The sequence below is a fragment of the Peromyscus eremicus genome, chromosome 8a (genome assembly GCF_949786415.1).
Source record: "Peromyscus eremicus chromosome 8a, PerEre_H2_v1, whole genome shotgun sequence".
Taxonomy (NCBI): Eukaryota; Metazoa; Chordata; class Mammalia; order Rodentia; family Cricetidae; genus Peromyscus; species Peromyscus eremicus.
The window spans coordinates 82,927,044-82,953,417 of NC_081423.1; the positions used below are offsets into that span (position 1 = coordinate 82,927,044).

The 26,374-nt window shown below is 50.0% G+C and overlaps 1 protein-coding gene across 2 annotated transcripts in view; it reads left to right on the plus strand.

Annotated features, from left to right (window-relative positions):
- Positions 1-399: 399 nt before the first annotated feature.
- The window catches only part of Odad4 (outer dynein arm docking complex subunit 4), a 28,041-nt gene continuing 2,066 nt past the window's right edge, over positions 400-26,374 (plus strand). The window contains exons 1-11 of one of the 2 annotated variants that reach the window (XM_059271781.1): positions 400-640; positions 5,273-5,404; positions 5,618-5,768; positions 6,561-6,622; positions 6,888-7,053; positions 8,703-8,927; positions 9,079-9,286; positions 13,218-13,304; positions 17,432-17,628; positions 20,612-20,712; positions 24,949-25,033. In XM_059271781.1, the coding sequence (XP_059127764.1) occupies positions 521-640; positions 5,273-5,404; positions 5,618-5,768; positions 6,561-6,622; positions 6,888-7,053; positions 8,703-8,927; positions 9,079-9,286; positions 13,218-13,304; positions 17,432-17,628; positions 20,612-20,712; positions 24,949-25,033 (1,534 nt within the window). In that variant the 5' untranslated portion in view covers positions 400-520. The remainder of the gene's footprint in view (positions 641-5,272; positions 5,405-5,617; positions 5,769-6,560; positions 6,623-6,887; positions 7,054-8,702; positions 8,928-9,078; positions 9,287-13,217; positions 13,305-17,431; positions 17,629-20,611; positions 20,713-24,948; positions 25,034-26,374) is intronic. The other variant, XM_059271782.1, reaches the window with a different exon arrangement.

Consider the following 26,374-nt stretch of genomic DNA (forward strand, 5'->3'; position numbering starts at 1 on the left):
ATTATTTTCATGTTCATTTGGCAGGTGGAAAGTGTTCTTTTCAGTTCCCTAATATGCTTGGCCCAGGATCACGTGGCTAGAAAGTGACAGGAGCGAAGCCTGCCCAAGCTCTCTGACTCTCTCCTTTCTGATGGGACCTGGAGCGCATAAGCCTTCTGCCTACTTGGAATTTTGCCTCCAATTCTCATTTTCTTGGCTGCCTTGCCCGAGAGGCTTTCCACGTGGCGACTGGGGAGAGAAGCAAGCCGTGTACAACAGCGGTCACTCCGGAGCACCACCGCCTCTGCAGTTGCCGGCCACGCGCTCAACACTTGTCCGACCGGTGCGCGGGGAGCCGCACACGCGCATGTGCACACTGGGTAGGCTCGCCCAGGATCCTAACACCGCCCGGGGGAGGGGAGGGACCGGAAGTCAAACTTTGTCTCTGGGTTGCTAAGAGACGGGACTGCCACAAACTAGGCGGAGGTTCTCTCCAGCCTCTTTCCTTTTCTGGATCCGCTTCAGAATCTCCAAAAGTCAGATGACCATGTCCGATGGCGAAGCTGATACCTTGCGAAGCACCTTTCCCTCCTACATGGCAGAGGGCGAGAGGTTGTATCTGTGCGGAGATTATGTTAAGGCCGCCCAGAGCTTTAGCAATGTGAGTCGCTCTTGAACCTTTCACTGCTTCGCCTCCCTCCTTCTCTCTCCTTCCCCCTCCTCCCCTTCTCTCTCCCTCCTCTCCTTTTTCTCTCTTCCTCCTCCCCTTCTTCTCTCCTTTTCTCTGCCTCCTCCTGCCACTCCTCCTCCAGCTCCTCCCTTTTTTCTCTTCTTCCCCCTCTCTTCCCTCCTCCCTCCCTCCCTCCCTCCCTCCCTCCTTCCCTCCCTCTCCTCCTCTTTTGAGATAGGGACTTGTTCTGTAGTCCAGGGTGGTCTCAAACTTGCAACAGCCAGTGTGTGACACCTTTGGAAGTTGGTCTCCTTATGTACTCTGGAGGCCAACTCCCTATAGTTGAATTCGGGCGTGCTGCAACTCCACTTCCTGGCTCAACACATTTTTTTTTTTTTTTTTAAGATTTTGTGTGTGTGTGTGTGTGTGTACGCTTGTGTATGAGCGAGTGCCTGTATGTATGCATATATGTTTGTACATATGTATAGCACATGCATACATGCATGCCTGGTGCCTGTGGAAGCCAGGAGAGGGCATTGGGTCCCCTGGAACTGGAGTTACAGACAGTTATGTGCCACCACGTGAGTGCTGGAATCCATACCTGGGTCCTCTGCAAGAGTAGTAAGTGCTATTAACCAATGAACCATCTCTATTTTAAAAATAGCCCCCATCACCATTTTAAAAATATTTTTATGTTTTTTGCCTGCGTGTATTGTTGGACCCCAAAGTTTAGGGTCTCAAGTGGGCGCCCCAAGAACCCAGACTCCAGTCCAGTTGATGCAACAGCACAAGGAATTTATTGGCTTCTGTACAGAAGGGCAAACTCTGCTCCTAAGAGCAAGAGCCGCCTCTTACTGCAGCCCCATGAGGGCTTTTAAAGGAAAAACCCACAAAAGCCATAAGATTACAATTCCCATACAATTTCGTTTCACAAGATCATGGTCTGGTCACAGAGTGATCACAGAGGGGGTACAGTTACGTCAGTGTGCACATTTTTCCTGAAACCTCAAGGTGGGTATCAGGGCGGGAGTTGAGTTTACAAAGGTCACAGTAGTCCTTCCTGGAACACTTGCAACTATCCCAGTCACAGTTGAGCACATCTCTTAACAGAAATCTTTTTACATTGTTACAGGGGTGATTGAGTAGTGGCTGAGTCAGGTGGCCCTTAAAACTAGATTTTTAGTTTCTCATTTTCTGGTGCTTGAAGTTTCTCTCTTCCTGAGGCTTGGGGGTGTAAGCCTGAAGGGCTAGGGTCTTTCAGTATATGCATGCAACCACATCGTGCTTTGCTCTTGGAGGGCAGAAGAGGACTTCAGATCCTCTGGAACTGGAGTTACTGGGGGTTGTGAGCTGCTATATGAGTGCTGGGACTTGAACCCAGGTCCTCTGTAAGAGCAGACAGTGCTCTTAATTGCTGAAACGTCTCCAGCCCCACCCCATCACTAGCAATGTGAGGTCCTGATGATGCCTGATAATCTGTTTTGTGTCTAATATTACTGGTTCCCGTGATACACCGCTGTTACAAAAGCCCTGGCCTTTGTTCTTTTCTCCCATTTCTCATTTATGTCTGCCAGTTGGTGGCATTTAAATGTTTCACAATTACCTTTCTCTTGATAAACTCAGTTTCCCATTATTAGTTGAAGATTGCCTGAGAGGCTAAATGTGGAAGCCACAGAGTCTCTAGCACAGGCTTGCTTGTAAGAAAGTGGTCATTAGTGAAGTTAGTATCTTGTAGGAACCTTACTAAAGATTGCACCATTGCGTCCTAAAGGGGTTGGGAGTTGTTTTAGGGATACTAGACAAACCGCCAAGCACAGTGCAAGCCTATGAGGGGATTACTATTGCACTCCACTTTATAGATGAGGAAGTGGATATAGAAGTTAGGTAACACACCCAAGGTCACAGCACTGAACTAGCAGGTGGGGGAGGAAGATCTCCAAGCCAAACATTCAGACTCCAGTTGCCTGAGGTGCCAACCTCCACACTGTAAAGTGTTCTTACAACCTTTTCCTTTTGCTGGAAACGTAGTTTAGTTGGTAGAGTGTTTGCTTCCTATGCATGAAGCCCTGGTTTTGATCCTGCTTAAAACTGAGCACCTGGCAGGTAGAGAAAGGAGGAAGAGAGATTTAAGATCATCCATGGCTACTTTGCAAGTTCAAGGCCAGCCTGGGATACTGGAGACCCTGCCTCTAAAAGAAAATAACAATTTCCTTTTCTAGAAAGCACATACTGTATTTTCCTGCTGTGGTACTGGGATGCAGACCCTCCCACATGCTAGGCAATTGCTCTTCTACTGAGGAACATGACCAGCCCATAGCCTGCATCTAACTTCTTTTTGTTTGTTTTTCAAGACAGGGTTTCTCTGTGTAGCCCTGGCCATCCTGGAACTTGCTCTGTAGACCAGGCTACCTCAAACTCAGAAATCCACCTGCCTCTGCCTCCAGAGTGATAGGATTAAAGGTGGGCGCTACCATACCCAGCTCTCCTTATTTCAAATGGCATAGCAGCAGGGCATGGTGGTACTTGTAAGCTCAGTACTCAAGAGACTGAGACAGGAGGATTTCGAGTTTAAGGCCAGCCTGGTCTACAAAGTGAGTTCTAGGACATCCAGAGCTGTTACACAGAGAAACCCTGTCTCGAAAAACCAGAAAAACAAACAAACAAAAATTCTTAAATGGGAGCTGGAAAGATGACTGCTCTTCCAGAGGACCCAGGTTCAAATCCCAGTACCCACAACTGTCTGTAACTCCAGTTCCAGGGGATCTGGCATCCTCACACAGACATGCATGCAGGCAAAACACCAATGCACATAAAATAAATTTTAAAAATTAATTAAATTAAAAAAAAAAACCCTTAAATGAAGTGTCAACCTACTAACCAAACCCAAGATTTCCAGAGTTGAGCTTCTCAGCTGTTCCCAGTCTTCTGCCTCTTCTCCCTAGTCACACCCTTCAAGAGAAATGATGACCAGATAGGCAGATTGAGTTCAGGAGCCCTGCCCCTGCCCATTCCTCTCTTGCCCTAGAGCTGTCTGGTCCTGGAGCAGCTGAAACAGAAAGCGAGGTTGACCCCACGGGCGGGTAGCTGTGGGAGAGAAGCCCTCCCATTCTAGGAAAGATAATAGCTGCTTCCTCTTCCTAGAAAAGAAGGAAGGTCCCAGAGAGGGCAGACCCAGTCTGAAGGCCAGGGACGCCTGTCTGGTGCCTGCCTTTCCTAGAACGGGAGGCCACCTCATACACAGCCACCTTCCCTCGGGGCAATGTTCTCTTTCTGTCCTGGCGACTCCAGGACCAGGACAGACATTCACTGCAGCTGTTATGGTCTCAATCAGAAGGTGACAGGACATAGCTGGGTGTGATCACACACACACACACACACACTTGTAGTCCTAGCACTTGAGGGAGGCTGAAACAGAAAGATCAAGAGTGCAGGGGCAGCCTCGGCTACATAATGAATTTGGAGCCAGCCTGGACTGTGTGAGGCCCTGCCTGAAAAAAACAAACTGGGCGGGGGAGAAAGGCACTTTTGGCCAAGCCCGAGGAGCTGAGTTTGATCCCACACCCGCCTGGTGGACGGAGAGGACCATGTCTTGCAGGTTGTTCCCTGACCTCCACGTGCACACTGTTGCATGCACACAGGCAGACGCACACAAAATTAATTAAAAAATAAAATAAAATAAAAAACAAAGATGGCAGGACACAGGGAGCGAGGGGCGTGCCCATCCTTACACTAGGGACCCCAGACGGCTTCTGTCTTCCTCATGTTTCCATCTTAGTCCCCCCAGATAGTGATAGTTCTCACTTTGCCACGTTAAAAAAAAAAAAAAGGGGGCTCAAGCCAGGTGTGATGGCACACACGTCTATAATCCCTGCTACTGACGAGAGACTGCAGAAATGAGAGAAGGGCTGGGTATGGGGGCGCATCCTGTAACTCCAGCACCCACAAGGTAGAAGCAGGAAAGATGGCAGAGTGCTTGAGGCCAGCCTGGTCCATCTACACAGCAAGCTCCAGGCCAAGTCAAGACTACAGTGTGAGATCACCTCTTAAAACCAAACCAAACAACAACAACAACAAAACAACTAATGTGGGGTTGGGGGTGGGAGTGAGGGGGAGAGACTTGGGCTAGGGGTAGAACTCAAAGGTAGAGAACTGGCCGCAATATTCATGAAGTCCTGGGTTCTAATCCTTGCACACAAAAGCTAGTGGGTGAAGTTTTAGATGGTCCTAAAATCTACTTCGTTTGCGTTAGACTTTGCCATTTGCATTGCCCATGGTATGCAGCCAGTTGAGGTTTGCTGTTGAGCTTGGTATACACAAACCATCTTGAAGTTGTATTGCTGGAATGAACTAGAAGGATTTGGCAGAAAACCAGATATCTACAGCATAGCCGATTCCCACGTCTCAACCAGTGGCTTCCTTAGTAGCCGAGATTCAGCTTTCTCCAAGACCAGCCAACATAGATGTTCGTGTTCACTGAGCAAAGATTGGGTTGGACTGCTTGCGTCTGATGAGACTCGGAGGCCAGTGTACTGACAAACTGCAGGAGCTGTGGGCTGCCCTTTGGGGCCAGGAGGCTGCCTTGCTCTTCCTGGCATCTGCCCATCAGAGCGCTTCCTTTGCCAGGCTCTTCACCTTCAAAGCGGAGATAAGAACTGCCTGGTTGCCCGCTCCAAGTGCTACCTGAAGATGGGAGACTTGGAGAAATCCTTGAATGATGCCGAGGCCTCACTTCAGAGTGACCCAACTTTCTGCAAGGTGACTGCTGGGTGGGAGGACTCAGCCTTGCTTTCGCCATTTCCTGAAGAACCAGCTGGATCACTTAGTGTCTGATGCCCTTTTCTCTTCAGTACTTGCTCCCTGCCTCTTGTATTCCAACCTTGACCTCCAATCTAGGACCCTTCCATTCTACCATCCAAGCCCTATGAGGTCTTGTCTCTCCACCTGGATTTGACTTGCCTTTCATTCCAGGGGATTTTACAGAAGGCTGAGACCCTGTACACCATGGGAGACTTTGAGTTTGCCTTGGTGTTCTATCATCGGGGCTACAAACTGAGACCTGATCGGGAATTCAAAGTTGGAATTCAGAAAGCCCAGGAAGCCATCAACAACTCAGTGGGAAGTGAGTGAGCATGGGGCTGTGTCCTACCCAGGCAGGTGTGGGGAAGGTCTGGGGTGCAGAGTGCAAGCAGCTACCACCGGGGAGTCTCACACTTGGATGTGGCTGTTGCTGAGGTCACAGGTTAAGTTCTGTCCATGGAGTGACCTCCTAGGCATGCTAGGAGGGCTGCTCTGAAGTTGTCCTTTCTAGAGTCTGAAGTCATACATAAACTAGAACAGGATCCTGAGTGCAGCTTTTCTGAGGCTGGCTCCTCCCTCACTGTACAAGTACCAAGGGCTGGCTTTACCCATCAGCCCTACGGCAGAGGGAGGAGGGAGATGATTGAGACTTTGTCCCTGTGGATAGCAGAGCGTGGAAATGACATGTGACAGTGTCTCCCTCAATCCCAGATCTCCCTTTATTTGCAAATCTGGCTGCCATGGCCTCAGGCTAGTGGGACTGTCTAGTTAGTGTCCAAGAGACACCTTTTTTTTTGGTTGTTTTTTTTTTTTTTTTTTTTTTTTTTCCGAGACAGGGTTTCTCTGTTTAGCTTTGCACCTTTCCTGGAACTCGCTTTGGAGACCCGGCTGGCCTCGAACTCACAGAGATCCGCCTGCCTCTGCCTCCCAAGTGCTGGGATTAAAGGCGTGCGCCACCACCGCCCGGCCTCCAAGAGACACCTTTTGTGTGTGAGGGTGGCTCAGAGCCAGCTTTGCTACAGCCTCTGCCAAAGGTAGCCATTTCCACATCAAAGTATGTGCTAGGTCAAGCCTGAGAGGTTTGGCCCAGCTGAGTTCCGCCTCTGTCCTCCAGGTCCTTCTTCAATTAAGCTAGAGAACAAAGGAGACCTCTCCTTCTTAAGCAAACAAGCTGAGGTAAGGGGCCTGGTTCTGAGGCCACCTGTACCTTCCAAACCCTACTGCCTGGGAGCATTCCACTTCCTCCCATCATGGGCTGCCATGAGATTCTGCCCCAGCTCCAGAGGTATCTTGGGAATCCAGCTGTGCCCATCCAAGCATATTTCATGGTTCTCAGCCCATAGAGAGTCCTGGAGGGGCAGGGCGGCGGAGTCTCAGACTCTCAGTCTGCAGACTCTCTGCTCCCTGTTGAGACTCCAGTGGCTGTTGCTCCGTTTTCCAGAGTAAGAAAGCCCAACAGAAGCCTCCACCCGTGAAGCAACTGTCCTACAACACCAAGCACGAAACCAAGCGAAAGGGCTCGCTCAAGAGCGAGAAGACTGTCCGGCAGCTGCTCGGGGAGCTGTATGTGGACAAGGAATACCTGGAGAAGCTCCTTCTGGATGAAGGTCTCAGACCCATTGTGGCCAGCGGGGCTGGGGCAGTTGAAATCCTGGGTGGATGCTTAAGGCACAGCCTGTCTCGGAATGCAACTGACACGGACCTGTGCCTAGGTCGTTTTAGGGTGTTCTCACCTGACTCAAGTCACATGAGACTAGGCAACACGACCGCTCATATCTAAGCCCAAGAAGTCCACATTCAGGGCCACTGCTTTTAATTACATGGGCTCCTTTGCCAACTTTCTATCACTGTGACAGAGCACCTCAGATAGTCAACCTGTAAGAAGGAAAGATGCGGGTCTGACAGGGCGGCCCATACCTTTAATTGCAGCAGAGGCAGAGGCAGGTGGGTCTCTGAGTTTTAGGCCAGCCTGGTCTATGCAGCAAGTTCCAGGACAGCCAGGGATATATAGTGAGATCCTGTTTCCAAAAAAAGAAAGAAAGAAAAAAAAAAAAAGAAATACTTATTTTGGCTTAAGTTTCAGAGATTTCATAGTCGGGTATTCAGGTAACTCTGTTGTTTTGGGGCCTGAGGTGAGGCAGAACATTGTAGTGGGGAGCACCTGGTAGGACAGAGGTGGCCAGGAGGTAATGACAGAGGAAGGAGCAGAGATCCTAATATCCCCTGTTCAAAGGCATGCCCCCCAACAGCCTAACTTTTTCCCAGTAGGTTCCACCTCCTAAAGGTTCTTCCACCATCCCTTAGTAAACGGGCTAGGAACCAAGCCAATACCCGAGGTCGAGGGAGGGACATTCAAGATCAAATCATAACCACCACCATACGCTGTGCATGGGTAAAGGAACCCGACAGACAGGTGCTGCGATGTGAGCACATTAGTACTACATGTTCTGAAATGTCACCTGGTCCATCCCCCCATTTCATAGATAAGGAAATAGAATTCACTGAATGTCCAAGGTGACAAGCAAGCTTGTGGTGATGTCATCACTAGAATCCAATCCAATACCCTTCCCATCACACTGTGCTGACAGAGCCCTGAAATATATAGTCCCCACTAACCTGGGGTGGGGGCATTGCTGTGAACTGATAAGCCTGGGCAGGGGTCACCTTGGAAACAAATCCCTTCTCTCCAGAATTAGTTTTTTCCTAAGATCATCTGTAGGGTTCTCTGTGGGGTTGTGGCACACAGCTTTCCTGCTGGCACATCTCCTTGGTAACAGGCCTGAAGGGCTTCCTGCTCTCCAGAGGACCTGCTGTGGAGGGCAGGAGTGGCCTGAGCAGTGGCCTTGCATCATTGCTCTTGGCTCTAACCTCTGGCCACACAGTAGACGGAATGAAGGCACTCCCCAATAGCTCCCAGCATGCACTTGGCTAGCTTACTTGGCTCCTGGCTACTTGGTGAGGACTGGCAAGTTTTACATTCAGACTCCCCTTTTTTTCCTGAGGACACAGCTTCTCAGAGAGTTGTCCAGGTGACCCTTCTTGTCCCTCCTATTTTGCAGGGAAAGGCTTGTCCCAAGAATGTGCCTCTGACCTCCTCCAGGATCAGTTAGACCCTTTCCACCCCACTCGCAAACTCCCTCCTTCCTCACTGTTACCACGACGGCAGGCAAAGGTTCTCCCGGGGCCCTACAGCAGGGACTCCCATCCTTACATGTGTGATCTCAGCGATGCCCCCCTCAAACCCCTTCCCCCACAGACCTCATCAAAGGCACCATCAAGAACGGCCTGACCGTGGAGGACCTCATCATGACCGGCATCAACTACCTGGACACCCGTAGCAACTTTTGGAGGCAGCAGAAGCCCATCTATGCCAGGGAGCGAGACCGGAAGCTGATGCAAGAAAAGTGGCTAAGGGACCGGAAACGCAGCCCCTCGCAGACAGCCCACTACATCCTCAAGAGCCTAGAGGACATTGACATGTGTGGGTAGTGTTCTCAGGGCCGGGGAGGAAGCGACAACGATAGCCTGAGCTCTGGGGCTCTGCTGACCCGTGGATGGAAATTATCTGGGAGGAGAGGGGTCAGCCCATCAACAACCCTCACCTCCGTGTCATCACCTCTCTCTCTTCCCAGTGTTGACCAGCGGCAGCGCTGAAGGGAGCCTTCAAAAGGCAGAGAAAGTACTTAAGAAGGTTCTGGAATGGAACAAAGACGAGGTACCAAACAAGGACGAACTGGTTGGGAACTTGTACAGCTGCATAGGCAACGCCCAGATCGAGCTGGGGCAGATGGTGGCCGCCTTGCAGAGCCACAGAAAGGACCTGGAGATCGCCAAGGAATAGTGAGTGGCCAAGGTCCCTAGGCCTCCGAGAACCTTTGCCAGGGCTGCTCAGAGCTTCGTTCCCGTTTTCTGTCCTGCAGGGCAGGCCTGAGGTGGAGCCCAGTGGAAATAGGGTTCCAGTACTCAGGACTAAAGGTAGAAAGCTAACCTACACTGGTAGCTTTTTTTTTTTTTTTCCTATACACTGGAGCACAATGGCTCAAAGTTCCAATGAGTCCCCAGGGGTCTAGTTCTTGGGGATTTCTTTTTTTCTTTTTAATTCTTGTATCAGGCCGCAGACATACCCGATGTTTCTAGCATTGGGAACATAGCAATGACCAGATATAGGTTTGGCTATCTGACCAAAAAAAATGTCCTAGCCATTTAAATTGTAATTGTGATCATGTTAAAAAACATATTGGAGGATGCTAGGGCAGGGGTGTTAGTACAGCATATTGGCCCTGTGGGAAAGGCTGAGGCTGGAGGAAGCTTCAGGATGGAGTGTGAGAGGGGCCTAGAGGAAGCTGGGTCAAGTCAAGCGGAGCTTTGTGGACCATGTGGTGACCCAGAGGATAAGGCTTTGGGCCAGTAGATCTGACTGGGCAGTGGGATCTTAGGCAAATCCTCAGCGGCTCCGCCTCAGTGTTTCCACTCAGTGGAGTGGGCGAGGCTGTTCCTGCCCTGGTGTGGAGGAGAGGACAGATGTAAAGGTGCAGGCCAAGAACTTGAGACAATTGGGCTGGGGACGTAGCACAGTGGTAGAGCAACTGCTTAGCATGTTCAAGGCCCTGGGTTCAGTCAGTTCCAGTTGACACACAGACACACAGACACACAGACACACACACACACACACACACACACACACATAGATATACCATACACATGCACAGACACACACACACACACAGACACACACACACACACACAGATATACCATACACATGCACAGACACACACACACACAGATATACCATATGCATACACAGACACACATACACACCACACACACGGACATACCATACATATGCACAGAACTATACATAAGAAAAGAAGAACAGAAACCTGACACTGTACCTAGTATTCATTTAACAGTGTTGTCAAGTCTTGCTGAAATAAGCTCTTCTCAACCTGAAACTTCCTGACAGGGCCATCACTTTCCGGGCATCCTGGGGTTGTTATTGTTGTTGTTTAATTTGTTATATATTTATTTATGTATTTATTCATTGTATATGCGCACTCATGTGCACATGTGTGCCAGAGAATTCGTGCAAGCAGAGGACCAGTTGTTGGAAATCAGTTCTCTTCTCCTACCATATGGTCCAACGATCAACCTCAGGCCATCAGACAAGCAAGCGCCTCCACCCACTGAGCATCTCCCTAGCCCTGAGCATCCCGGTTCTGCGTCTTGTGGGGTCATTCACGGCTACGGTGTCCACTCAACCCACAGTTCTGAACTTGTCTCAGTCTCCTGTCACGCTGTGCACCCTGTGTGCTGTTCAGTTGTCCTTCACTGTGACAGAACACACCGGAGATGGCTTAAGGGAGTAAGGACTTATTTTGCTCCTGGTGTTGGAGGTTTCCGTCCATTGAAGACCGGCTCCATTGCTCTTGGGCCAGGCTAAAACATCAGTGTGGAGAGACATGGGAAGCCTCTCTCTTAACAGCATGCAGCCAGTGAGCAAAGAGAGAAAGGATAAGAGACTCAAAGGGATGTTCCTAGTGGCCTCCTTCCTCTAGTCAGGTTCCACCTCTCAGCAGCCATTCCGGAAGAACCCATCAGTGATTGTTGGCACTCTGACCTAATCTTTTCTCTAGAGTGCCATCAAGTGGTGACCAAGCTTTAATGCCTGAGCCTTTTGGGGAAACACTTCAAGTTGGGCCACCGCAATTTACTCAGTGCCTCAGTCCTTAGCCACAGCTGCTGCTCTCCCTGTTTTGGTGTCTCTCTCTTGCTGTCCCCACAGATTTCCAAAGTCCTTTGTCTGAGGACTCTCCTTCCCTGCTGACCCACAGGGAAGTACCTAGCATGCCTCGTAACAGTACTGTCAACATTCCCAGAGATGGGCTCTTTCCAAGACTCAAGGCTTCCCATATAACAGGCCATCGCTTCCTGGGACATAGCCTCCAGTGGCCTGTGGTGCCACTCCCAGCCTTGGGCACAATGGCTCCTGCCTTCTCCTTGCTTAGCCACACCCTCAGTGCCATCCACTCCTGGGCAATGTCTTGTGTGTCCCTAAGGGCTACGGAGGAGGATCACATATTAGCCATTCTGTAATGGAGCGAGGGGTGGGATAGACCCAGAGTTGGAGATAGCTGTGTCCTTGACTCCCAGCTCTGTCACTCAGAGCTGTGTGGATTTAAGTTGCTCCTCCCCTCAGTTTCTTCACCTATACTGAAGGTCTGATAATACCACCTGACAGGGGTCATGGAAGGAAAATAAGGCTTGTGTGTTCTGAGTGTCTTAATCCCAGAGCTCAGAAGGCAAAGGCAGGTGGATCTCTGTGAGTTCTAGGCCACTCAGGACTGCTTAGTCAGGGTCCGTCTCCAAAAGAGAAAAGGGCGTGTGAGTAACACCTTGGATGCAGCCATCTCCCAGAGGTCTTTTTACTTCTTCCCTCACAAGTCCCAGACCTGTATGTTTAACAGCCTCCAAGGCATTCCTCTTGGAATGTCCTGGAGCAACCCCACATTTAACCAGTCCCTTCGTTCTCTCCCACACATCTTGCTCCCGGAGTCCCGAAGCCTCAGGCGGCCACTCCCTTGAGGAAGTCCAGGAGGCTCCTGGTACCTCCCTCTGTCCTGTTCATGTCCTGGCCACCCGCCCTGGGCTTCCTGAGCTGGCCTCCCCGTGAAGGACAGCCCAGTGCTCAGAGGCTGCTCTTCCTCACTTCGCTGTCACTCGGCCCGGCTTTCTGGCCTGACGCCCTTGGAAGGACCCTAGCTGTGAGCTCTGCTTTTGCCTCCTTTGGCAGGGTGTCCCTTTCCTCAGAGCTCACGCTGCCAAGCCACTGCCACTCACTCTTCAGCTTTTAAATTAGGGTCTCACTCTAGGGTAGGGGTAGCCATGGGGGAAGTGTATAGAAATCCCACCCCAGTTCCTCCCTGTCGGCTAGTATCATTTATTTATTTATTTGTTTGTTTGTTTGTTTGTTTTTGGTTTTTCGAGACAGGGTTTCTCTGTGTAGCTCTGGCTGTCCTGGATCTCACTTGGTAGCCCAGGCTGGCCTCGAACTCACAGAGATCCGCCTGGCTCTGCCTCCCGAGTGCTGGGATTAAAGGCGTGCACCACCACCATCCAGCTCCTCTTTTTTTTTAAAAACAGGGTCTCACTATGTAGCCTTGGCTTACCTGGACCTCACTGTATAGACCAATCTGGCTTCACACTTAGAGCTCCACCTGCCTCTGCCTCTGTAGTTCTGGAATTAAAGACATAAAGCTGTGCACCACCCCTCTTGGCAGCTCTCATTAATATCAAGAATAAATTAAGAAAGCACAATGTGTTTAGCTGTCACACCACAGCGGAGTACCCACTCTTTTAACTTTTTGGTGGCACTGGAGATCTGACCTGGGGCCCTGTGCAGTCTAGGCAGGCTCTAGCACTGAGCCGTACTCCCTAGCCCCTAGGGGGCCCCCGCTGGAAGGGGAAACCTATCTTAGACAGACTGTGAGAGCAGCTAGTGAAAAGTGTTCTTGTTACATTATCGTGAGGTAAATTCTAGATGGGAAAATTGTTGGACCAAAGGGACATCTTTGTAGGCTGTCAACTCTGGAAAGATCCTTATGATGTCCATCTCAGGCTACGGGCACAGATGGGCCTGTGTGCCACAGCCTTGCCTGCCTGGAGATCTTCTGCCTGGAGCCCTGAGTTCCTGAAGCCAGGATCCCGGTGTTTACCTTTTTCACCGTAATACCTGATTTCTACTTAATGGCTGTTTTTGCTGCTTCTCCCCAGTGATCTTCCAGATGCAAAATCGAGAGCCCTTGACAATATTGGCAGAGTTTTTGCCAGAGTTGGGAAATTCCAGCAAGCCATTGACACGTGAGTAGCATAGACTGCTCCTTCCCCACCCAGGGCTGGGACTTCCCTCCCTTGGGATCATAAAGCCAGGCAAAGAGGCATTAGTAGCCTGGGAGTTGATACCAGTAATCCTAGTTACTTAGGAGCCTGAGGTAGGAGTATTGCCGGGAGTTCTGGGTCAGATAGAGCTACATAGCAAAATCCTATCTCAAGGCGGGGCGGTGGTGGTGCACCTCTTTAATCTCAGCACTTGGGAGGCAGAGGCAGGCGGATCTCTGTGAGTTTGAGGCCAGCCTGGTCTACAGAGTGAGTTCCAGGACAGCTAGAGCTACACAGAGAAACCCTGTCTCAGAAAAAAAAAAAATCCTATCTCAAAAAGAAGAAAGAAGAAAGAGTGAGGGAGAGGGAGAGGAAGAAGAAGAGGAAGAGGAGGAAGGGGAAGGAGGAGGAGGAGAAGGAGGAGGAGGAGGAGAAGGAGGAGGAGGAGGAGAAGATGAAGAAGAAGGAGAAGGAGAAGGAGAAGGAGAAGAAGAAGAAGAAGAAGAAGAAGAAGAAGAAGAAGAAGAAGAAGAAGAAGAAGAAGAAGAAGATGAAGAAGAAGAAGAAGAAGAAGAGGCGATGCTAACTGACAACAGGAAGGAGGACCAGACTCCTGGCTCTGCTGGGTGACAGTTGACGTCCTAGTCTTTGGTCCTTTCGGTGTTGGGAATCAAACCCATGGCATATGGAACACCAGTACTCATCCAGCATGTCAACCTCAACAAGTTCTTTTTTCCCCACCCCTGAGCCACCCCCTGAACTGACCAGCCACTTGAAAACATTTCTTCCTTTAAACTGTCTTAGGTCTGTAGGTGTTTTGCTTGTGTGTCTGTCTGCACATGCACGTGGTGCCCTGGAAGGCCAAAGGAGGTCATAAGATCACCTGGGACTGGGGACAAATGTGAGCCGCCATGTGGGTGCTGGGAATTGAATCTGGGTCCTCTGGAAGAGCAGACAGTATTCTTAACCACTGAGACGTCTCTCCGCCTCTTACTAACCACTTTTAAACTCTAGATTTAAACTCTTCTCATTTTTTTCTTTTTTGGTTTTTTGAGACAGGGTTTCTCTGTGTAGTTTTGCGCCTTTCCTGGAACTCGCTTTGTAGACCAGGCTGGCCTCGAACTCACAAAGATCCGCCTGCCTCTGCCTCCTGAGTGCTGGGATTAAAGGCGTGCGCCACCACCGCCCGGCTCATTTTTTTCTTTTTATTAATTGAATTTTTTCATTTATTTTACATCCCTACCACCAGTTTCCCCTCCATCCTCTCTTCCTGGGTTGTCCTAACCCTCCCCAAGCCCCACTCCGTGGATCTTCTCATTTAAATGAGTCAGTGGAAGAGAACCAGAATTTTCTCAGCATTTCCAAGCTATCAGAAGCGTCCTGAGTTCTTCTCAAGCATGAGAATTACTCAGCCTTGGGTGGATGAGATAAGATAGGTCAGAGGGTAAAAGGTGCCAGCCACCAAGCTTAACAACTCCAGTTTGATCCCTGGCATCCACGTGGTGGGAGGGAAGAATCAGCTTTTATCCTCTTAGCTCCACATCAAGCCATGGCATCTATGTGTGTGTACACACACACACACACACACACACACACACACACATACACAGTAACAATGTGAAAAATAAATAAAATTAAAGCTAAGAAAATAATTCCTTGGTCTTGCCCCTGAAAATTCTAATTCTTTTGTTTGTTTGTTTTGTTTTGTTTTTTGAGATAGGGTTTCTCTGTGTAGCCTTGGCTATCCTGGTACTTGCTCTGTAGACCAGGCTGGCCTCAAACTCACAGAGATTCACCTGCCTCTGCTTCCTGAGTGCTGGGATTAAAGATGTGCACCACTATTACCCAACTGGAAATCCTAATTCTAAGGTGAAGGTCAGGACTCAAGAACTCACTTTTTTTTTTTTTTTTTTTCGAGACAGGGTTTCTCTGTGTAGCTTTGCGCCTTTTCTGGATCTCGCTCTGTAGACCAGGCTGTCCTCGAACTCACAAAGATCCGCCTGCCTCTGCCTCCCAAGTGCTGGGATTAAAGGCGTGCGCCACCACCGCCTGGCTAAGAACTCACTTTTTAAAAATACTTATTTAGTATTATTTAGTGTGTGTGTGTGTGTGTGTGTGTGTGTGTGTGTGTGTGTGTGATATGCGTCACGTGGGGCTGGGGAGAAGGCATGTGTGTCCCAATAAGTACATGCGTGGCCAGAGGACAACTTTGTGGAGTCAGATCTCTCCTTCCATATTTACACTGGTTCTAGGATCAGACTCAGGTCACCAGGCTTGTGTGGCAAGCTCTTTTCCCATGGAGCCGAGTCAGCAGCTGGGAACTCATTTCTAGGTGACTCTTAAGTTTGGAGCTGTAGACCAAGCAACCTTGGACACTTCCTTAGAGGCTTTTCCGTGACTCTTTGTGACTGTGTCGGGTCTCTGGGAACAATATCTCAACTCTCCAGATGGCCTAGTTGAGGTCTAACCTGGGGTTGGTTGTCTGCTCAGTGGGGTGGGTGTGCATAGCCCTAGGGAGCCTCAGATGTGGCCCAGACGCAGAGCCAGCTCACTGGGTGCAGCCACTCTTTCTGGAGAGACTCTGTCCTTCAGACCTCTGACACTTGGTCACCAAACATCCTTCCACATCACTTGACTTGGTCTCTTGGTGCCTTGGGTGTCTGTGTGCTGAAAGAGGAGTATGAGAGCCCACCTACCTTCAGTGTTTTCTTTACTAGTGTGTTTCATAATAAATGCACGCTTACTGTTAAAATCCTAGTTCGGAAAATAAAGGTAGAGGGAAAAAATTAGAACTGCCATCCAAAGATAAATATCTGTTTTATTTATTTACTGTGATAGAAGTCTCTTGTAACCCGAGCTGGCCTTGAAGTCTCTTTGTAGTGAAGGATGACCTTGAACTTTGGATTCTCTTGCTTCTACTATCAGATTGTGCCGCCACTCTGGCTTTCTGTGGTGGTGAGGCTGTACGCAGGGCTTCATGCGTTCTAGACAGACATTCTAACAACTGGGCCACAGCTCCAGCACCGTGGCTTTGGAGACAGGCTCTCACTATGCAACCCATGCTGGTCTTGAACTCGCCTTGAGGCTGAGGCGGCCTCAAGTACTGGGGTTATAGGCGTGAGCTACCACCTGACCAATTCTTTTCCTTCCAATCTTTTTTTTCTGTGTTGCTTTTTCTTTTGTAGAATTTTAGTTAGCTTTTTTCTCTCCAGTACTAGAGCTTGAACTTAGAACCTTCCGCATGCTAGGCAAGTGCTATGCCACTCAGATCCCCAGCTTTCTTTTTCCTTTTGATTTTGAAATACGGCTTCTCTCGGTGGTTCAGTCTGCCCTGGGATTCATATTCTCTTACCTTCTCCTCCTCAGTACTTGGATTACAGGTCTGGATCACTGTGCCTAACCTAGTAATTCTGAAACATTATTCTTGTGTTATTTCAGTTGCTTTAATTGTTTTGTTTTAATATGTATTATGTATAGTGTTCTGCCTGCATGTACGCCTGCACACTGGAAGAGGGCACCAGATCTCATTATAGATGGTTGTGGGTGCTAGGAATTGAACTCAGCCCCTCTTAGCCATCTCTCCAGCCCTGGTTGTTTTCTTTTATCTTTTTCTTTTTCTTTCTTTCTTTTTTTTTTTGTTTTTTGTTTTGTTTTTTTGAGACAGAGTTTCTCCATAGCTTTGGAGGCTGTCCTGGACTAGCTCTGTAGACCAGGCTGGACTCAAACTCACAGAGATTGTCTGCCTCTGCCTCCCGAGTGCTGGGATTAAAGGCGTGCACCACCACCGCCGGCCTGGTTGTTTTCTTACTGTTTGTTTTTTGTGGCTCTGGAATTGGTCTAGGGTCTCATGTGTACTAGGCAATTGCTCTACCGTTAAGCTACATCCCCAGCCCTCGGGTACTCTTTTCAAACATTATTTTTCAGTGGGCCAAATTTGATCCCACACATGTTACCAAAATAGCTTTGGCAGTTTGGAAATAGGTTGGTACTCACTGATTCCACTCTGGACAAGAAAGAATGAGTTTTGTTCTGCGCCCGCAAGAAGCCTGGACTTGCCGTGGCCAAGCACAGAGTTGAGAGGGAACTAACCCTGCTTCTTCTCTCCCCAGGTGGGAGGAGAAGATCCCTCTGGCCAAGACCACGCTAGAGAAGACCTGGCTGTTCCACGAGATTGGACGCTGCTACCTGGAGCTGGACCAGGCGTGGCAGGCCCAGAGCTACGGTGAAAAGTCCCAGCAGTACGCTGAGGAGGAAGGGGACCTCGAGTGGCAGCTGAACGCTAGTGTTCTGGTGGCCCAAGCCCAAGGTACGGACTCCGAGGCTACCGGCTCAGAGACTCCCATCCTCCGCGTCACGCCTAGCTACTGCCTGTGGAGGAGAGTCCTGAGGGCGGAGCCTGCCATCTGCATTTCCGTTCTTACCTTCATTTTGAGAAGGAGGCCAAGCCACTCCATTTTTTGTTTGTTTGCTTCTCTATTTTTGCTTGTTTTAATGAATTAATTAATTTCCTTTTCCAAGGCAGGGTTTCTCTGTGTGGCCCTGTTTGTCCTGGAACTCACTCTGTAGACCAGGCTGGCCTCGAACTCACAGAGATCCGCCTGCCTCTGCCTCCCGAGTTCTGGGATTAAAGGCGTGCGCCACCACCGCCCGGCCAGTGCTGGGATTAAAGGAGTGCGCCACCCCTGCCAGGCTTTGTTTTAATTTTTAAATAATATTTTTATTAGTTCTTTCAAGATTTCACACATGTATTTTTACTTCCCCTCCTCCAGTTCCTCACAGATCCAACACCATTTCACTCCCTATGTTATCTTTTTTTTCACTCCCTATGTGTTATCTTTTTGTTCTTAACCCACTGACTCCAGTCTGTGCTGCCCAGCCATCTCCCGTGTGGGGCCTTCCCTAGAGTGTGACCCACCCACCAGGGCCTCACACCTTTAAAGAGAACTGACTTTCCAGTTCCCAACAGCTATCACATGCCAGTAGCTCCCCAGCTAGGCATGGGACTTCATGCCACCTCTCTCCCTCCACGCTGGGATTTTGTGTGGCTTGTGCATGCTGTCTTAGCTGCTGTGACTTTATCTGTACGACTGTGAGTGCCTGCGCTTACTTACCAGTCACCTGATATGGCCGCGAGGAGTGAAATCAGGTCAGGTTGGCGGGACCACTGCACAGCTGAGGCTGTGACCATTTTATTGAGAGCAATCAAGACTTTTTATACCTTTATCAGAAACAGAATGTAATGCCAATTGCCAGGATCCATACAGCTGTAGTTGCCAAGAAGCAGTGAAGTTTGCAAGCTGTACAGGGTGCACAAGATTAACGTCGAAGACCAATTGTCCTGTCAAGCCTTCACGCTTCCCAGACTACTAAGGGAACACACAGAGAAACACAAAGCGGCCTGAATACTTCACTGCCTGGGGGACTGCATCGGTCTCTCAGGAACTGGAAGGCACGTTGCCCCAGGAGCCATGGACTCTACCCTGAAAAAACTATGACATATGCCTCTCAAGGCAGCTAGGCCAAGCCAACTCCATGGTTCCCTGCATGCAACTACCCTGTTGTATCTAGAAAACACTGTTTTCTTGACGACACCCATCTGGCTCCTACAGTCTTTCTTCTCCTTCTTCTGTGAATATCCTTGAGACGTGAGATGATAGAGACAGCTCCCATTTAGGCTGAGCACAGGTTATCTGTAACCTGTTATTCTGAGCACAGGTCATCTGTAACCTGTTATTCTGAGCACAAGTCCTATGCAATCTGTTACCCTCTTCACATTGACCAGTTGTGGGTCTCTGTGTTAACTGCCATTTGCTGCAGGAGGAGGCGTCTCTAATGAGAGTTGAGAGACATGCTGAGTCTTTAGGAGTCAGTTGAAAGCTGTGCCCATTTAGGTGCCCTCCTAGGGCACTGTGGTCTTTCTGGATACAGGTTCCTGGCCCCATTAACAATGCCAGGTGTTTGATTCCATCTTGTAGACTGGGCCTTAAATGCCCACCCCTTCGAAGAAGTGGTTGGTTACTCCCATAACCGCCCTGCCACTACTGCAGCAACGGGCATGTCTTACCAGGTCAGTCAGGATTGTTGTTTTTGGGGTTGGCAGCTGGGTAAGAGTGACGATTACTTTCTTCCTCTGGTAGTGTGCGTCTCTGCTGAGCCATCTCTCCAGGACCCCAAAATGGAGCTCTTTTTAAGGGCACAGATCTTTCCCTCTGTCATTCACTGAATCAGTCCAGTCTCAGCTCCAGCGCTAGCTGGCTGGGCGAGCTCTGAAGAGGCACTGTTCTCCATTCTATCACAGGAGGGAAACAGAGGCTCCAGCAGCTGTCCGCAGCACACACCCACCTCTCCACGTCACCTTTCTTTCCAGTGGTTTATTATTATTATTTGTTATTATTATTATTATTATGTTGTTGTTGTTGTTGTTGTGTGCACGTGCACCTGTGCACAAATATGCAGAGGCCAGAGGAAGATATATGTTGTCTTCCCCTCAGGGTACTCAAGCCGAATTTCTCTATTTAGGCTAGGTTGGCTGGTGAATGAGCTCCTGGGATCTACCTGTATCTGCCTCCCATGCTGAGGCTACCGGCATGTGTAGCACCTTTTCCATGGGTACTGAGGATTCGAACTCAGGTCCTCGTGCTTACATAGCAAGTGCTTTCCCCCTGAGCCGTCTCTGCATCTCCCCATCTTGTTTTGTTTGTATTTAAACACACACACACACACACACACACACACACACACACACACACACACAAGACAGGGTCTTTTGTGTCCTAGGCTGGTCTTGAACTTCACATAGCCAATAAGGACCTTACACTTCCTCTGCCTCAACCTCCCCAAGTGCAGTGCTGGGAGTCAAACCCAGGGCTTCGTGCATGATGGGTAGGTACTCTACTAACTGAGCCATGTCCCCAGCCCTGTGTAGTGTTTTCAGAAAACTTAAAAACTATCTAAAAACTATGGATTGCCTCTTCGGGAACCATCTCCAGATGCGGTTATATTCCCCACCCTGGAGATACATGTTGTGTGCACTGATCTCTCCCCTCACTGACCCTTTTTTCGGGGCCTGGGATCTACAGTGTTGGCCTGTGTGTCCCCAGTCCTCAGTGCCACGCAGACCAGGAGTATGCTTCAGAGATGGGACAGAGCAGCTCAGTGGCCACCTAGGGCTGATTCCAGCTCACACACAAACTTCTAATGGGTCCCGGGAGTGGTCGGGCAGACCAGGGGCTCTGTCAAGCTCCGTGGAGCATCTCAGTTTGTCCTCTGCCTTCTCCCCTGCTTTCCAGTGAAGCTGAGAGACTTCGAGTCAGCTGTGAACAACTTTGAGAAGGCCCTGGAGAGAGCCAAGCTGGTCCACAACAACGAGGCACAGCAGGCCATCATCAGTGTGAGCCTTTGTCGCCTGCTGGGCTGGGGGGACGTGGAGTGGGAGTGGGTGGTTGGGCCCTCGGCTCCCCTCAGTCTTTCCAGCTGCTTATTACCCACCTGTCACAGGACATGTGCTGGCAGGGCACTGGTTTTGACCTTTGCCTCCGCTGTCCATCTGTATAGCAGCTCATCCGAGTGGTTATATTTGAAACAAAGAAACAAAACTTTTTCCAGATGTATTCACCTCTTCCATGTACTATGCTCCCTGATACTTAACTATTTGCTTATGAGTTATTAATTAATTAATATGAGGTCTCTTTACATCGCCCAGACTGACCTCAACCTTGTAGACTCAAATAGTCCTCCTGCCTCAGGCTCCAGAGTAGCTGGGACTGTAAGACTATAAGCGTATGCCTCTGCACTTTGCACGTGGCTTTCCATTTCCTTTTGTTTAATGCTGATTGACATTTCCTCCTCCTTCTTTTTCAATTTTCCGTGTATGTGTGTATTGTGGGAGGCCAGTTCCCCACCTTTTAAAGGGGTCCTATGAGGAGAGGGGGATAAGAAACTTTTAGATAGAAAGATAGCAGAGGTGAGACAGACAGACAGAAACACAGGATAGCTTTGGGAGGACCTGGGTCAAAACCCAGCGGCCCCTTCTGCCTCTTCAAAAGAGCTTTTTATAACAATGCCAAGGGGCAAGGCAAAAGACCTCTCCATTGCTAGATCAGAGCACACTGTACAGCCAAGTGTAGACCCTTCCAAGCACCTGGTAACCTCACCCATGTTCAAATCATCCCTTTATGCAGCCCTGCTGAGTAAAGCAAGCTCAGATTCTCGGACCCTGAGTAAGTTCTCACTAGGAAACCTCTGTGGGTCTCTACAGTATATGTGTGTGCATGCATGTGTGTGCATGTATGCCTGTGTGCATGCATGTGTGTGCATGTATGCCTGTGTGCATGCATGTGTGTGCATGTATGCCTGTGTGCACACGTATGCATGTGGAGGCCCAAGGTTGACACTGGGAATCATCCTTGAAGGCTCTTCCCCATAATCATCGAGGCAAGGTCTCTCCAGCAAACCCAGAGCTCGCTGTCATGACTAGTCTCACTAGCTGGGAGTCTCACTTGCTAGAATCCCCTGTCTTTGCCTGTTGAGACTGGAATTATAGGAGGGTGCCACACCCACCTGGAATCCCGGGTTCTGGAATCCAAACTAGTTCCCAGGATTGTGCAGCAAGTGCACACATGTGTCCTCCTCCGCACGGTGTCCCCAGCCCTGACTGAGATGTTCAAAACTGATTTTAGGACGTGCAGTTTGAAAACTACTACCTCCTCCAGGGGCAGCTGGAAGCACTCTGATTCCCTTCCTCTTGCATCAGCCCTGGTCTCTGGGAGAAGGCTCTGTGGGGCTGTGAAGGCCTTTGGTAACCTCTCTGTGGGGCTCTCCAACCTTCCCATACTCCAGCCAAAGCCTCTGCCTTTTCCTGAGCAGACTGTGCTTTCATCTCTGTGTAGAATTTTCTAAGTTCTCCTGGGTTTGCCTCCTCCAGGAGGTTCTCAGCCAACCCTTAAGTTTTGGCTTGGAAACCCATTTTAAAAGGACCTTCTCAGGGCTGGAGAGATGGCTCAGAGGTTAAGAGCACTGGCTGCTCTTCCAGAGGTCCTGGGTTCAATTCCCAGCAACCACATTGAAGCCCTCTTCTGGCCTGGAGGCAGAATGTTGTATACATAAACAAATCTTAAAAAAAAAAAAGACCTCACTGTGCAGTGGTGGCACACACGTTTAATCCCAGCACTCAAGAGGCAGAAGCAAGAGGATCTCTTCAAGTTTGAGGCCAGCCTGGTCTACAGAGTGAGATCCAGGACAGCCAGGACTACACAAAAATGAAAATAAACAAAAAAGGACCTTCTCTGACCCCTCGGTTTGGGAATCACTTAGCCCTGCTCAGGAGGCAGCTGCTAACCTACTTAGGTTAAAGTGAGTTAAAAGTAGTAAGATGGAGAGTTCAGTTTCTCAGTCATTAGCCATGTTTTCAGTGCACAGGAGCCCCATGCAGATGATTGGATCACACTGTGCAGATCTAGAGTCTTCCCATCATTGCAGACATTCCTGTTGGGTAGTGCTAGCCTAGACTGAAAGTGCCAGGGGCCGAAGTGGAATGAGGGAAAGCCAGGAGGTATTTCAAGCTCACGTAGCCCACCCCAGTCTCCCCTCCGAGATCTTGCTCCAGGTGAATGTAGGACTTCAGTCAAGTCAAATGCTGCCCACCTCAGGAATCCCCAGTCATCTGCCTCCTACTGCCCACCAGATTCCTCAGGCACTTCCCATAGTGAAATCCTGAGGGCACACAGGTACAGGCCTACCCCCACTAATCATCTGCTAGAGTGGATCTCAACGGGGGCTCCTCTCCTCTGATGCAGGGCCCTGGCTGGGAGGCCAGAGCACACAACCCAGCAGCATTGGTATGCAATTCAGGGGCCAGACTGGAGATGCATGTAGCCGGAGCTTGAGGAAGGTACAGGGCACCTGGACAGTGACACCTTTGTGCTGAGCTTTGGAGGACAACCATGCAGGACTGGTCAGGAATAGCAGGGCTCTTCCTGCCCCGAAACGACCATACCAGAGAAGATACCAGAGAAGAGGCTTTTGGGAGGAAAGTTTGTGGTGATAGTGAGGCCAATACTTCCCTATGGCAGTGGGAAAATCCCTCCCAAGAGACCCCAGTGAGTGCCCCTGTTTCTATATTCCTCCTTGGGGTAGCTTAGACCTGCCCTATTGATGCCCAGTTCTCGTTGAGGGGCAGCCCTTGTGATACACATCTCGTCCCTGCCTCTGTCCTGCGGGAAGGGAGTGCCTGCCTTCCCTCCAGCCCTGCTATGTACTTCCTGATTTTCTGTCAGGGCCTCTCAGACCTGATCCTTTCCCTCGTGTCCCTGCTACAGAAAGCACAAGTATTTATGAGCACAGTTAGTGTGGACAGCCGAGTCCACATGTGGCTGGCTGTGGTCCTGGTCCATAAGAAGCTCAGTGTCTGTGGGGAAACTGAGACAAAAGCATAAGCCTTGGTTGGTAACCAACATCATAAGGGACCAGGGAGGTTCAGAGTGAGAGCCCTGGTCTCCTTGGAGTCAGGGCTAGAGGCTATCCCAGAGGCAAGGTTGAAGTTACCCCAAGGCTAGGCAGTGTTTCATTAATTGGTCCTCAGTGGCTCTTTGTGGGACCAGGTCTGAAGCTGCTCACTGTAGCCGGAAGGTTTCCCCAGTCCCGCCCGGCCCTGAGGTCCTGCCGCCACGTATGAAATAATCACTCAGAGGCTTAATATTATTTACAAACTGTATGGTCTATGGCAGGCCTCTTGCTAGCTAGCTCTTGTATCTTAAATTAACCCATTTCTATTAATCTGTGTTTTGCCACATGTTCTGTGGCTTACCGGTCTGCTGGCACGTTGCTCCTTGGACAGCAGGCTGGCGTCTCCTCTGCCTCTGCCTTTCTTCTTCCTGTCTCTCTCTTGGATTTCCTGCCTGGCTATAACCTGACTCGCCATAGGCCAGAGCACCTTCTTTATTAACCTTCACAGCAACACATATTCACAGTATACAGAAAGACATCCCACAGGGCCTCACCCTCCCACATTGCCATCTCCAGACATAAAAAGCTCACAGGGGTCCTAAAACCATGCTGCAGAATAGCCATGCCCACCGGGCATCTGGTGCACACATCCTAAAGCTGCAGTGCTGTGCCCGGTGACAGCCTCTGAGACGACTATGACAAAGATAGACCCTCCCCAAGACCCCACAGAAAGCAGGGTCTGGGGGATGCTTGTCATTCCAGCTGAGGCAGAAGATTGTGAACTGCAGGATGACCATGATTTTGAGACCAGCTTGGACTACATAATGAGACCCTATTTCAAAACAAACCAACCAGCCAGGCATGATGGTGCAGGCTTGAAACCCCAGCACTTGGAAAGTAGAGACAGGAGGATCAGGAATTTTTTTGTTTGTTTTTGTTTTTGTTTTTCGAGACAGGGTTTCTCTGTAGCTTTGGAGCCTGTCCTGGAACTCACTCTGTAGACCAGGCTGGCCTTGAACTCACAGAGATCCACCTGTTTCTGTCTTCCAAGTGCTGGGATTAAAGGCGTGTGCCACCACCGCCTGGCTGAGGGTTGGGGATTTGAAGCCAGTCAGGGATAAAGATTGAGACCCTGTCTCAAAAAGAAAAAAAAAAGATTCACCAGCTCCTCTGCCCTTCACAGGCCTTGGACGACGCCAATAAGGGTATCATCGAGGAACTTAAGAAAACTAACTACAGGGAGATACTCAGGGAAAAGGCGGAGAAACGTGAGTCACTGTGACCCCAATCCCTCCTCTGTGCTTCTCGCGCGGTAGTCCTGCCAGTCACTCCCAAGGCCAGGCTGGCACTGCCCTCCCAGCATGCTCACTGAGTTGCCAGCAGCAGCTGCATCCTCTCCCAGGCCAGGCCAGGGTGAGGATTTAGTTCACCTTGGCCTGCCTTTGCCTCCAGTCCAGCTGCCCCGTGAATCCATTCAGCTCTGTCCTCAGGTTATTCATGGACTTGAATCAAGCACTCGCCACAGGCCAGGTCGGAGTTAGATTCTCTGAAGACTGGGGCTCTGCTCTGCAGGAACCCACGGGCCGGCAAGAAGGCAACAGAGTGGCCAGCACTGGCTTCTACCAGGCAGGGCTCAGCAGAGTGGGCGTGCACTGTGTGAACACACAGGCTCGGGGTGACCCTGGGGAGCCAGGGGGAGCCTCTAGGGATAAAGGGTCTGCCTCTAGTTCCCAAAGAAGCACAGCAGTTTTCCAGGCGAGAGGTCGAGGGGGGAGGAGGACCATTTCCAGCAGGACACAGCAAGGGCAGACACTGGCCAGATGACAGGCCACATCCAGGGCCACTACTGCCGGTCAGGGACAGGGTGACATACCTGTCCCGCTCTTTCTGTCCCTTGTACGAGGCGGGAAGCTGTGCGAGGCTGGTGACTGCCAGGTCCCATGCTAGGGAGTGTGCCACTCTCCCAGCTGGGCCATCTGGTGTTGCTCATCTGGGACTTCTGCACTGCTTAGCAGCTTCCCTCTAGACCTCCAGGGAGCAAAAGGGACTTTGACCCTTCAGGCTCTGCTTGTCCACAGAGAAGGCCTGAGGGAAAAAGAGTCAAATTATGGGCAAGCCCAGAAGAGCTGGTTTGAGAAGAGCCGTGGCTGGTCTCCATTGGTGCCCAGCTGCCGGACATTCTAGGGGTGTGGTAGGCACTATTGCCCTTGTCCGGGGACACTGTCAAGGTACTCAGTTTTACTAAGAAGGGCACTAAGGCAGGGGACTAAGAAATCCACAGTGGTTTTCAGTTTGGCCATCTAGCTTTAGATCGGGGGCCTCAAACGTGATTCCATACTGGTTTTGGTGACAAATGGCCTTTGTCTACCTCCCTCTGTAGGACCCTGACCTCAGTCATGATGCAGTGGGTGGGGTCCAGGAGCACAGAGCTCAGTGTGGACTCCTAGCTAATGCCCTCCAAGATTCAAGGTCAAGTCCTCTCTAGCAGAGCAACCAGAAGACAGTCCCCCTTTTTGCATGTGTATGTGGATAATGTGTGTAGTATGTATGTGGGTTGATACACAGGTGTACACTTGTATGTGAAAGACAGGCTGACCTCTGACCCAGGC